Source organism: Heptranchias perlo, chromosome 9, assembly GCF_035084215.1.
Source record: "Heptranchias perlo isolate sHepPer1 chromosome 9, sHepPer1.hap1, whole genome shotgun sequence".
In the NCBI taxonomy this organism is placed as follows: Eukaryota; Metazoa; Chordata; class Chondrichthyes; order Hexanchiformes; family Hexanchidae; genus Heptranchias; species Heptranchias perlo.
Window position 1 is genome coordinate 67802882 of NC_090333.1, and position 13875 is coordinate 67816756.

Below are 13875 nucleotides of genomic sequence, written 5' to 3' on the forward strand. Positions count from 1 at the left end.
AAGAGGAAACTGGATAGAGGTCTTTAAAATTATGACGGGTTCAATAGGGTGGATTTAGATAAACTGTTTCCACCTGTGGTTGAGTCCAGAACAAGGGAGCATAAATATAAGATAGCCGCTTACAGATCAAAAAGAATTTATGGAGGAATTTGTTTACACAGAGTGGTGAGAATGTGGAACTCGTTGCCACATGGGGGGGGTTGAAGCAGATAGCACTGACAAATTTAAGGGGAGGCTTGATGTATACATGAGGGAGAAGGGAATAGAGGGATATGGAGATTGGATGGGAAGGGGTAATTAAAGTAGGAGGAGGCACATGTCAAGTATAAACACTGGTATAGACCAGTTGGGCTGAATGACCTGTTTCTGTGCTGTAGATTCTACATAATTTAATCCATGGAGGTGTTCACTGTATATCAGAAAGAAAGATAACAGGGAAGATGCAAAATAAATGGTGTAGAAATGAAGTCTGTAAGACCCACATTCTAAGCATACAAGACACTTTCACAACTTTACTAAAGAAATTCTGTTTCACTTTTATAGCTGCCTTCACATCAAGTCCAAGCTTTGTTCAGAAAATAGATCACATTAATATTTCCTTCATTCCCAACAACTTTTACATTTGAGAAAGTGTCTGATTCAAACAAAATTTTAATGTTTGTGGTTCTTGCAGCAGCTGTAAGAAATTTACAGGCTGTATTAACAGCAGCACTAGTTTTAATTCACAAACACAGTCTAGTCCCATTATGTAACAAATGGTACTCCAGTACTTTTACACTTATACCTTTTTATTACTATCCTCTCTGCAAATTAAGCACAAAGACCTAATTCTTCAAAGGCCTCCAATATTATGCAACATATCTGAATATTGAAAGGTAATTGACAACACAACACGATTATACTATTCATTATCTTATGCACAATTAAATTATTGAGTTCCATATATTTCTCTGAATGGAGAGTCTCTAACCACCTTCAAAAAGTCACATCATCCTCAAAGCTTAACTGTTACATTTTTTAAAAAGTGCATTTTAAAACACAGTCCGGAAACACTATCATTCATGTGGCATCGGAAAAGTCAGTCAAAACCCATAAATTCTTTACAGGGTACACCTAGCACTTTGTAAATGAGTACAGCCCTGTAGCTATTCTACTCAAATAATCAATTCTAGGCTTCTGAAGCATTCAAATTTGTTTTATATGCACTTCACCAGAAACATGCTGTCCTCTACCATCCACACTTTGTTACAGAACCTGTAATTAAAGGCTATTTATGATGGGCCAGTAAAAAGGTAAAAAACACTGGGGTCAGTTTTGAGGTTGTGGACTACTTACTAGTCTTCGTGAAAAGGAATACATTTATCTAGTTAATTCAGGTTCTAAAGCAATTGTTATATAAAATAAATGGCAACAATGAATCTTGCACACAATTAATAATGGAATCATGAATAATTTGAAGAATTTAACTCCATTTAGTGCCAGAATTAATGCTGGCATTGGTTTTTCACAGATTTCTTTGTATTTTTAATTGCTTCATTGTTATTTCCAGTAAGCACACACGAGTGGTACTTGCTGACAAATGCATTTCACAGTAACCTCACTGTTCACAAAACCAGCACTAAAATCTACCTTGCTGCCGAGTGATACAAAGACAATTTAATCCTCATTCAATTTAATCCTCATATGAAAAAGATACATGTTGTCTATGGACTAGCGAACATGAAATTAACACAACTAGTTTGTCAATTGGTACAACATGCCACAAATTCTCACTTTTGAAGGATTCAAAAAGCAGAAAAAAGTCTGAAGAAACAAACTATTTAGAAGTGTTCAGGTTTACTATCTGAGTACAGTACAATTAGGTTTTTGTTTTGATGCTACAGCTTCCCATCCCTTTACTAAGTTACTGTAGGGTGCATTTGCAATACATACACTGTTCATGTGAAGCAAGTGTTTCATACTGACACTGTCATCATGTAAATGCAGACCAAATCTGAAGGCCTGTCCTGACACCTGAGTGATGTGGCGTGAGATCCCTTTCTCCAGGGAGTCTCATTCAGCTTTGTTGTGGTGTATTTTGATCAAGTGGCCATTCTTCATGTGTCAGCTAGACAGTGAATGTTGGCAGGCAATGCAACTGCAATGGGCCTCAAAGCTATGCCGTATCCTATCCTATCCTGGCCCGATGGCTGCAAATGCACTTCAAGCAAAGGTTGCTGGATAGCGATCAGGAGTTGGAAATTTTCTGAGCTGATTATTCACTCCCTAACCTATCATTTTTTTTGAAAGAAAGAAATCACTTTCATTTATATAGCACCTTTCACGTCCTCAGGACATCCCAAATCACTTCACAGACAATGAAGTACTTTGAAGTGTAGTTACTGTTGTAATGTGGGCAAATGTGGCATCCAATTTGCACACAGCAAGGTCCCACAAACAGTGAGATAAATGGCCAGATAATCGGTTTTAGTGACAGTAGTTGAGGGATAAATATCGGTCAGGACACTGGGGAGAATGCCCCTGCTCTTCTTCAAAATAGTGCCATGGGATATTTTATGAGGGGGCAGACGAGGCCTCGGTTAAACATCTGATCCAAAAGATGGCACCTCCAACAGTGCAGCACTCCCTCGCTGAAGTGTCAGCGTAGATTATGTGCTCTGTAAAGGAGCTTGAACACACAACCTACTGACTCAGAAGTGAGCGTGCTACCAACTGAGCCATGGCAGACACCCAAAAATACTAAGTGCTATCAGATAGGAGCAACATTTTAAAACTTGATCTTAAAACTGGCGTATATTATCATTTTTTATAAATGGCAAATATTTTGTTGCCAAAAGGGCTCCACATCAGAGCAACCTCAGCCAAACGGTTATCCTTATATGTATTGAATGGTAACTTGATGGCGCTTTTAAATACTACCTATGTTGGTACTAGGTATACACCTAACCTGAAAGTTATAATTTTTTGAAAAATACAGAATTATGGAATTCTCCAAGTTCCTGACTCAATATTTCAGAGAAGTGGACACGCTTAAGCAGTACAGGACCAAGGGAATCCACCTGCTGTGGCTCTAGAGGCTTCATACCATTAGCAATCGGACTGGCATTGTTATAGACCATTTCTATACCAGTTACATATCAAACATTGAGTAGGTTTTATTATTACAAATGACATTATAGTCCACAGTATAATTTTAGATTTAGAGCGCACATTGTTTCAGCTATTCTGGCTGTGCTGTTTCACTTAGAACTATGTTCACTGAAACACCTAACAGCACACCTGGGCATGCTACTGGCAGGACCCCCCAGGCCAATGGGCTCTATTAATTCCGTGAAGAGACAGGGTCCTCCTTTCAGGTAAGCCCTATGCCCCAAGAGTCATTATCTTGGCCTTCTTGACATTTATACTTAGCAATTATCTCAGGCCCAGTAAATTTCAAACATCTGCACACTTTCCACATCACTCACCTTACACTCCCTCCACCACATCTGACGTCGTAACTGCTTTGCTCTGTTGCTGAAAACCGTGGCATTATCGGATAAACTTTCTGCAAAAAAATGAAAAAAAAGTGTAGAAGCCTGCATATCGGTTTAAATTTGTTCAATAACTCAAATCCTAATACCAAACTTTTGAGTGTCACAATGATTCTTGAGCTCCGGGAAAACAATTTTAAAAAGGACGGTGAAATTGGAGGCTTGGTTACTAGAAGTTCATACATTTATGTACAGCTCAGGTATCTCTTTGTAGTAAGCTGTGCATTTTCTTCTCCTCGATTGTTCAAACTACATCAGCAATCCCATCAAAATGTGTTTATTTTTAAAGTGCAATGCTGTCAATTATACAACATAAAAAGATTAATAATTAAAAACTATGTAAAAAAAACCTGTCTGGAATATCAGCTATCACCCAACTTAAGTAGGACCCCACCCTGCCAAATTGTCGATATCCCCAAAGGCTCCTTCAGCTGCAACTATCTACAGTCACCTTGATTATCCACAAGAACATTTGTGGGATTTGTTTTACATAAGCCGGGTAAAAGACAATTGAATGTTGTTAATTGACTTTTCAGAGACTCTGGGTCTAGCAGGATAGGTAATGGTTATCTGGATGCCTTGTATTTGGTACAATTTACTATTCATGCAGCTCTGGTGTTGGCTGCCAACAGTTTTTCCATACACCCCAAAAAGCCCACATCAGATCTGATGCTTATAACCATCACAAACTGAACGGTACATCACCTAGACTAGGAACATCAGACAGACTAGGGAACGTCTCCCCACCACCACCCCTGGCTCTACTGCAAGATACAACTGAAGTGCTTGAAATTACCCAGAGGCCAGGTAACAGAACGCAAACCGATATATCCAGGGTTGAGTTGCAGAGGCGCAAGGAGATGCTGCTAATGCTCCACAGCGGCATCTGTTGGCTACATTGTTCCACAGTGCACGTCCATGCAGTGGGAAGGAGAATGATGGTAATGTACTCAAACATTTTAAAATGAGCTGTACCCCAGGGTAGTAGTGTGGGAGGTAGTAGCAATTTTGATGTAATGGGTCAGAATACTACTATCAGATAAACTTTAAGTGATTAAAAAGGTTACCAAAACTCATGCCCTACAGTTTCAAAAGTATACATGGGCATAAATAACTATGGTAAACAGGTATTTTTTTTAAAAAGCATATTTCTTCCCCATTTTTTCCCCTCCTGACTGTGCTCATCATCTCTGCACATCTTCCTCAGCTGGGAGGATGGAATGATCTGAGCTACAGATTTCTCTACAGCTGTTCCCAATATTGATCGTTGTTTAGTCATTTTGGTAGTAAGGTGGGGCATAAGGCAGCCTATCAGTCTAGTTGAGAATTGCCCAATTTTATTACACGCAAACAATTTAGTTTTGACTCAAACCAACAATCTTCCAGGCAAGAGTCGCATGCTCAGCTGCCCAGTAGATTGCGAGACTAGTAATGGGTGGGCAGATCTCCTCCGAGAGACTTGCAGCAGTACTGGCTCCAGACTAACGGGTAGAATTCTGCAACAGAGGAAACCACTACTGTTTGTAAAGCAAATCTGGGTTGGAAACTTATCCGAGTAGTTTTAATGAGTGGCTGTCAAAACCTCTCTAAATTAGCATTCCAAGATAAATTCTCACATTAAGTGTTTGCTTAATTAAAACAAGCTCTTGACATACTGTTTATATTTCATCTTTCCCAATGCAGGCACAAGAAAAGTGGACACTTCTTAAAAAAAAAAAATTTGCTCTAGAATAGATTCAACCACTGTGCAGATATTGTAAATACGCCTTAGTGGGTCGTTCATGCTAAACCATCCCATGCCATGATTAGCGACTGCTGTAACTAGCACAACTATGTGAAAATAAGTATGTTTTGACTGTTCTGAAGGAAAGAGGTAATTATCCCCCACAGTTCAGTTCTGGAAAACAGCATTTAGTGGATCAACTGCCATCACAACTTCAATAGACTTCGGATCACAACTTCAATAGACTTCTCTTTCCAGGCAGCACAATCAACATTTTCCTGTTAAGAATATATACTAAATATTGTTTGTAGTAAAGTAATGAAATGTGCCCAAAACCTGCAGAGTTTATTGGTAGTTTATAGATAATTGTTTTTCCCTTTCTCCTAGATGGAACACAGATCTTTTTTGATTAAATTTTCTCTCTCAAAATATCACTTAAATCTGGTCTGAAAATTTAGGACCCTCTGCATTGACCATTGCACATTTATAATGAATTTAAAAGTTACTAAACGCAAATTATTTGAATGTGCCATTTAAAAGATTTAAAACTTGTAAACCAAATGTTTCTGCTATTAATGTATATCAAAGAAAGATTATCTATTTCTAATCACCAGCAGTCGTAGAACTTTTCACTTGTTATTACAACAATAACCTAGTAAACAGCAGTCAATATGACTTTTGAAGGGAAAGTGACAAACCAAGCAGACTGGAGAAAAACCCTGTGGTGCGATGTACCCAGACTTCCAAAGGACATCTGAAAAGTTCCACGTCAAAGGCTACTACGATTAAGCTCAAAGCTGTAGAGATTCAGCATAGATCTTGGGAACGAATAATAAACTGGCTGAAGGAATCGAAAACAATGGGTGTTTGTTAAAGAAGTAATGTCGGGGTGAGGGTAAGAGTTTTGAGTGGGGGCCCCCCCCTCAAGTCTGAGTGTTGGGACCACGACTGTTTCTAATTTAAGTCAATGTCTTGGATTCAAATTAGTTGAATTCACAGATAATACCAAACTAAATCTGAAATGCAGATTTACCAAAATGATTGCTTAATGGGTTAAATTATAAAGGACATGTTGCCCAAACTTGGGTTGTATTCCCTTGAGTTTAGAAGGTTGAGGGGTGATCTAATCAAGGTATTTAAAATGATAAACGGATTTGATAGAGTAGATACAGAGTAGCTATTTTCTCTGGTGGGAGAATCCAGAACAAGGACGCACAATCATAAAATTAGAGCTCAGCCATTCAGGAGTGAAATCAGGAAGCACTTTTTCACGTAAAAGTTAGTGGATATCTGGAACTCTATTCCCCCAACAAGGCTGTAGGGGTTGGGTCAATTGAAACTTTCAAGTCTGAGATCGACAGATTTTTAATTAGGTAAGGGTATCAAGGGCTATGGATTAGGCGGATAAATGGAGTTGAGGTACAGATCAGCCATGATCTAATTAAATGGCGGAACATGCTCGAGGAGCTGAATTGCCAATTCATGTTCCTATATGTAATGCATTTTCTGGGACATGAATCCTGTTTTCAACCCTTGTCATTTGGGTTCCAATCCAGCTCAGACTCTTGAGATGAAAGTGTATTTTGCTTGTTGGCTGTAAGAACCTGGGCAGTTTCAACTCAGTTGTAGAAGGTATGAATCCCCCACACAATACTACTCTAATTTGGTGCAAGGATAACCAGTGTAATAAGTGGAAAGAGTCACATTGGTACTGGTGGGGGATGCTTTTCAGAGGTTAGGACTGAGGCACATTGTTAGAGCTGAGCAGAGGGAACTTTACTGTGTATTTACAACAAACAACAACTTGCATTTATATAGCGCCTTTATTGTAGTAAAATGTCCCAAGGCACTTCACAGGAGCGTTATCAAACAAAATTTGACACCGAGCCACATAAGGAGCTATGAGGACCAAAAGCTTGGTCAAAGAGGTAGGTTTTAAAGGAGGAGAGGTAGAAAGGCAGAGGTGTTTAGGGAGGGAATTCCAGAGCTTAGGGTTTATGCAGCTGAAGGCACGGCTGCCAATGGTAGAGCGATGAAAATGGGGATAGGCAATACGCCAGAATTGGAGGAGCGCAGAGATCTCAGAGGGTTGTAGGGCTGGAGGAGGTTACAGAGATAGGGAGGGATTTGAAAACAAGGAGGAGAATTTTTTTAAAAAAGAGGTGTTCCCAGACCAGGAGCCAATGTAGGTCAGCGAGCATAGGAGAATGGGACTTGGTGCGAGTCAGGATACGGGCAGAGTTTTGGATGAGCTCAAGCTTATGGAGGTTGGACGGCCGGCCAGGAGAGCATTGGAATAATCGAGTCTAGGAGGTAACAAAGGCATGGATGAGGATTTCAGCAGCAGATGAGCGGAGGCAGGGGTGGAGCCAGGTGATGTTACGAAGGTGGAAGTAGGCGGTCTTGGTGATGGAGAGGATATGATGATGCAAAAAGAAGTCAGTTCATTACGGAATTAAAGTAAGGGACACTCCTTACCAGATTTGTCCTGTAGCTCATCAAGTCGTTCTCCTCGTTCAATCACTCGAGTGATGTTCTCCTGCATCACATCAATAACTTCATCTACTTGATTCTGGACACTGACAAAATAGGAAACAAAAATCAATTCTCAAAAGGTGACTTGAATTATTACAGCTTCCCAAAAACTACCCTCTCTTATATATGCTCATGAACCTTTTTCCTCCCCATTTGTGACTAAGAAACAATTGAAAAGCCATGCATGGATATAACCCTAGATATCCTGATTAGGCTAGAAGTTAATCATCTGCACACCAAATAAGAATAACATTTTTTTTTAAAAAGGATTTTATATACTTGCAATATGGCAAATATTCAATTTACCTTACAACGCTAGATCACTTAACATCAACTTTTCTGGAGGTGTAAAACAGCAGTATATTATAAGCCATTATTCAACCACACCATTATTAGCTCATTCACTACTCACTGCCACTGTGTGACATCACAAGCTATCCATTACATCTAATGGTTAGTTAAAATGTTCAGAGCTGAATCTAGCAAACAAACATTTCTAAGGGAGAAAACAAAGAAGTGACACCAACAAATTCAATATATTATATTTGGACTTTCAGATGACTTTCAATAAAACTGATCAAGAAACCTATGGCTACGGTGAATCCTCATAGGATAACGAGGGAAATAGTAAAGTAAGCAATGAATTGGCTAGATCAGTGCAACTAACTTGACGTTGAGGGAAATACCAAGCAGTGTCTGGCTCAAAGGCCACTCATGACTGGGCCAGAAATTGCTGAAATGGTGCATCTCGCGGTGAGCGATATGAATTGGACTTTTTATTTCACCCTTCAGATTGTACTATATTTGCGCTGCAAATTGCTGGAAATGCGAATTGACAATGGTGCAGAAATGTCAACATTGCATCTGGAATCTCATGGACTTTCTCCTTAACCAAACAATGGGATAGAGAAAGAAACAGAGCGAATGACAGAAGGAAATAACGTAAATTAGAGTCAGAAAGAGAAATAAAGGGGGAAAGAAAGAATGGATTGAGAGAGAGAAAAAGACAGAAAAGTAAGAAAAAAATTTTTAAAAGCATAAGACAAGGACATTGTAATCCATTTGTGTTTGGGCATTGTTGTATTGGTCCTCGAGAAGTTATGCATGAATGGCAGGGTAGATTTGCAAAATGTAGAAACATTCTTGAGCCATGAAATATTGAACCAGCATGATCAGGAACAGTGGAACTGCTATCATAGGAACATAGAAATTGCTAGATGAAAAAGACCATGATCCATTTAGTTCACCTTCTACCATCCTGGTAGTCACATGATAACAACAATAATGGAGTTGTTGACTAATCATAGCAATTAATCTCTCTCAATTAGTCTACAACAGACCCAGACATAAGGTGAGGAAACCCCAGTGGAGGAGAGCTTTGGGAACCATAGGTCTAAAGTCACCTTTTTCCTCCCAAGAATACTACACTTATCACATCATGTCTCAAATTACTCATATGCTGTATTCCAAAATGTTACTTTCTGAAAAATTTATCTAATTTGTATTTCTGACTGGCGAAATAGCTTTGCATCCTGAAAATTATTGCCTTCAGACACTAGCAGGAGTGGCAAGAGTGGCACAAAAATACTGCCAAGACAGATCAAAAGTTTTAACAATCCTCATGGAACAATTCACTACCTGCGGGAATGAGACTCCATAATTTCAATGGTCCCTTTCTGGGCCAAGGTTGAGTGGCATGTCAGGACCATAAATACGTTATTAACAACAGGGTCCTTACGACATGAATTACGAGCCATAAATGGCTGTGGTTAGATTAATTCACATTAACGGCCTAAATCCAGCAATTTCATGACACTCAATTTATTTCAATGGGGAGGCTCACGCTGAGGTTGCTATATTTTTGGTTTTGTCAAGGCTAATGGTGGAGTGGTGCAAATTATCCAACAATTTGTGGAGAATCAGAACTCATGGCGTATCTCTTCTTCGCCACAAATTGCTGGTTTTTTTTTTAACGAACTATATAAAGGCGAGCAATTTCTGGGCCAATGTTTCTACATATTGTACCACAGTAGGTGGGGCTCTAAGCTTGCGATACCCCATGTGGCAAGCATGACAATGCGACAATTGCCAAGTGGAATCCAGGAACTTCCAGGTGGGAGAAGAGGGTCTATAGAGTCAATAGTTCTATTAGAACGATGTAAAAGTCCTATTTTTTTTAAAAAAAATAGAACACTTTCATATGCTGAGATAAAACTGTCTCTTAAGGCTACTGCCTTGCTTTTTCTTACTCGCTAGCAGAAGAGACACATCAACACAGCCAGGACACGAATGGAGGCTCAGAAACAATGGACTAGTAAGTCGTCGAACTACAGGTAAAAGGGAGGCATGCCATGCCACAAATGCCCCCCATGGCTGTATTATGAGTGCCACAGAATTAACTTGCACAAAAAACAGTTGTTAATGGTAGTTGTTTTCATTGTCCACTGGGCTACATAAGGAATTAGTCGCAAGTCCTCCATTGTTCATTTATGGTTTTAAATTATCCTGCCGCATACATTGTAAATGTAATGTCTAAGTCTACCACTGTTGGAAAACACATTTTTCTTAGAAAATAAATAAAATTCAGAGACAAAGCAATTGGTTGAATGAATAGCCAATGGAACACTGAGAAATATAATGAATATCAGTGTTAAAATCAAATTTAACACAATGAGGTATATATCATTACATAAAGATGGACCAGGGAAACAGCTGGTGAGATTTCTGGCCATTAAAAGCATCCTTGCGTTGCAAGGGAACGATTGCCGGTTATGTACTTGATTGCAAGTTCATGGAAATGAAATGGACATTTAATAAAGCATTAGTGAGATCGCAAATTGAGTACTGTGTTTGCTTTTGGTAACCAAGGTTGTGAAAACAGTGGAAAAGGGGTCAGAAGAGGACAACGAAGATGATTCCAAGTTTTAGATCACTGACCTATGAAAAGAGTCAGATCTGTTCTTAATGAAAAAAAAGATTAAGGATATACATGATCCAAGTTTTAAAAACACACATATGAAAATCAACAGGGTGGCTGTAGAGGTATTTTGTGTTCAACTAGTGAACAATGGATCACGGTAAAGTTGACTTGAGCAGTAATTTGTTCACATTTATGGAACAGACTGCCATGTAGCACAGTGACTGTAGACTCAGTTGAAGCATTCAAGAAAGGAAATGGAAATATTTCAAATTCAGCATGGGGTACAGGCTTGACGCCAGAGCAGAAGGGAGCTGAAAATGATCTCAGTGGGTGCAACAACAAGGACCTAAATCAACAGGACCAGCTCAATGGTCTTTTCTTATTCCTACATTCTTATTTTTACAAGTCAGCTAACATTACATTTGAATCAATGAAGCTTATATGGTGAAAGTCTAAATGGTTCTTTAATTGCTGACAATTAAGACGTGCCTACTTCCAGTCAATTTAAATTTTATTCCCTGCTTTAGCAGGTATGAAAGATGGAGTAAAATACTCACTATTCTACAAAATCAATTTCTGTTCTCATAGTCCTTTTACATTTCCTCTTTCATTCTCCATTTGGAAGTTTTTATGTAATGCGGTAATTTCTTAATATTAAAGAAATCATTTATCATGACGAGGTGGTGCAGTGGATTAGAATGATGCCTTTTCACCCTCGGCACCTGGATTTGGATCCAGCCAGACTGACGGGATAGAAGTCAACCCTCTCTGTCTCATAACTGAAGGTCTTAAATCTCAACAGTCGCAGAGGACAGAACAAAACTGAACATAATTCATCACTAATTGACAACAGCAGTGCTCTTTTGAGATTGTGTGTTGAGGCAGAATACATGGAGCTTTACTCTACATATACTTATCAGGAAAGGCTGAACAAACTGGGACTCTTTTCTCTAGAAAAAAAAAGAGAAGGCCGAGGGGTGACCTGATAAAGTTCTTTAAGATTATGAAAGGGTTTGATAGGGTAGACTTAGAGAAAATGTTTCCACTTGTGGGGAGGCCAAAACCAGAGATCAAAAATATAAGATAGTCACTAATAAATCCAACAGGAGAAATTTCTTTACCCAAAGAGTGGTAACAATGTGGAACTCTATCACAAGAAATAGTTGAGGCGAATAGCATAGATGCCTTTAAGGGGAAGCTAGATAAGCACATGAAGGAGAAAGGAATAGAAGAATATGCTGATAGGGTTAGATGGAGGGGTAGGAGGAGGTTCGTGTGGAGTATAAACGCTGGCATAGACCAGTTGTATGTATATTAAAGCCTTGCTATTTCTGACCAGTATGTCTTTGAAATGAATATACAAATAGAAAAACTGTTCAGTTCCCTAGAGTGTACACTCTATTTTGATGAGCATAAAATTTACTTCAAAAGCAATCCATTGTGTCAAGTATTGAGAGATGTTTTACTTAATATAAAACCAACACTTCACCCACACAGCGAGGACAGGGGCCCGTTGATTCTGGCTGCTGGTCGCACTATTTTTTGTCCTCTTTCTTTATGTCTAAAAGTGCATTATAGATGTATAAGAAATAACTTTCAACAAAAGTACTATAAAATGAAAGAAATTAAAACTGTATCCTCAACTGGTCTTCCGCTGAAGTTATGGCAGATGAGTGGGAAAATCCCTGCAGAAATTGACCCCCTCAATAAATCATGGAGCTATTATGAATTTTTAGAAAAGATATATAAATAAACACAAAGCAATGAAGTTTACTCAACATTATGCTAAGGCCATCCCCACCCCCTCCCATTTGTAAATTTGAATCACTGGACCACAGCATTTTTGGATTTGCAACTCTGCTGAAATGAGCTGCAACTGTGGTGGTCCTTATCTGCTGCAGTGTTCGGGGGCTAGTGAACGGAGCAACTAGTAATTCCTCCAAATTTGGAGACGATACAAGTACTATTAAACAAATGTGATCTAATTCAGGTTGCAATATCATTGTGGAGAAAAAGGGTCATATCAGTTCCATTAAATTATCAACTAAAATTCTCCCATTCTAAATAGTTAACATAAAAGGTTAACAAAAAAATTCCTTGCAACACTTGCAGACAGCAGTATTTCAAAGGATAGCAAAACCGACCCTTACCCAGATGCAGTTTTAAAAACATCTAAACGATTGAAGGCATGAATTGCCAATGATGAAGCAATGCCAAATGTGGTTTGCACATGGTAAAAATATTTAAGCTTTAAATGATACGAGGCCAATTTTGTGAAAGTCTAAGTCATCCAAAAAAATCCTAAGCTGCAATTGAACAAACCATATTCTTGATACGAGTACTGATGAAAGAACATTGACCCAAAACATTAACTCTGTTTCTCTCTCCACAGATGCGGCCTGACCTGCTGAGCGTTTTCAGCATTTTCTGTTTTTATTTCAGATTTCCAGCATCCACAGTATTTTGCTCTTATATTCGTGATGTAATTCATCTTCTTGTCCTATTCTTTTAAATCCCAGTAGTGTCCAGTGCTGTGGGCCTGGGTTCTTTTCTTTAGTTTCTCAATAATAAAGTGCAAAATTGGTAAGCTAAATATTTCCCCCTATCCCATTTACTTCAACCTTTTTTTTTAATAAAAGGCTAAAGACCAAACAGTACATATTTATTGTGACAAAGTATCATTTTGTTCAACACTTTTAAAAATCTGTACAATAGAAAATTAGTACATTATAATTTGACACGTTAAATAAAAGTATTAGTACTGTAACATTATGCCTGTAAACAGCAACAAAAACCTACCAGTAACTGTGTTTACAACATTCATATACCACATTCTATCAATCCTTGCCTACGTGATTTTGTTCAGGGACCACACAAACTAGAAGGAATATTTTTTCTAGGCTTTATCAATCAGAAAGCCATGAACAATGCAATTATATCAGATACCACAATTTGTCAAACTGCTATAATGAAGAGTTAGCATTGTATATGGTACACAAATACTGCCCGGAGTTCAGGGTTATAAAAGATGAGCTATTGATGCAAGAACCCCCCGCACCCCCTACCTCCGGCCACCCGCAACATATTTTGAAGCTCGTTGCTGAGGCCTTTATCAAACACTCACTCCATGAGCCAGAATGGTAACAGTTTACCTCATTGCCCAG

At 38.7% G+C, this 13875-nt stretch overlaps 1 protein-coding gene across 2 annotated transcripts in view; it reads right to left on the minus strand.

Moving 5' to 3' along the window:
* vamp4 (vesicle-associated membrane protein 4) overlaps positions 1-13875 on the minus strand; it is a 57964-nt gene that overhangs the window by 9282 nt on the left and 34807 nt on the right. For both annotated transcript variants that reach the window (XM_067990703.1, XM_067990702.1), the window contains exons 5-6: positions 7735-7835; positions 3468-3547 (exon numbers count right to left, since the gene is read on the minus strand). In XM_067990703.1, coding sequence (XP_067846804.1) covers positions 3468-3547; positions 7735-7835 — 181 coding nt within the window. The remainder of the gene's footprint in view (positions 1-3467; positions 3548-7734; positions 7836-13875) is intronic.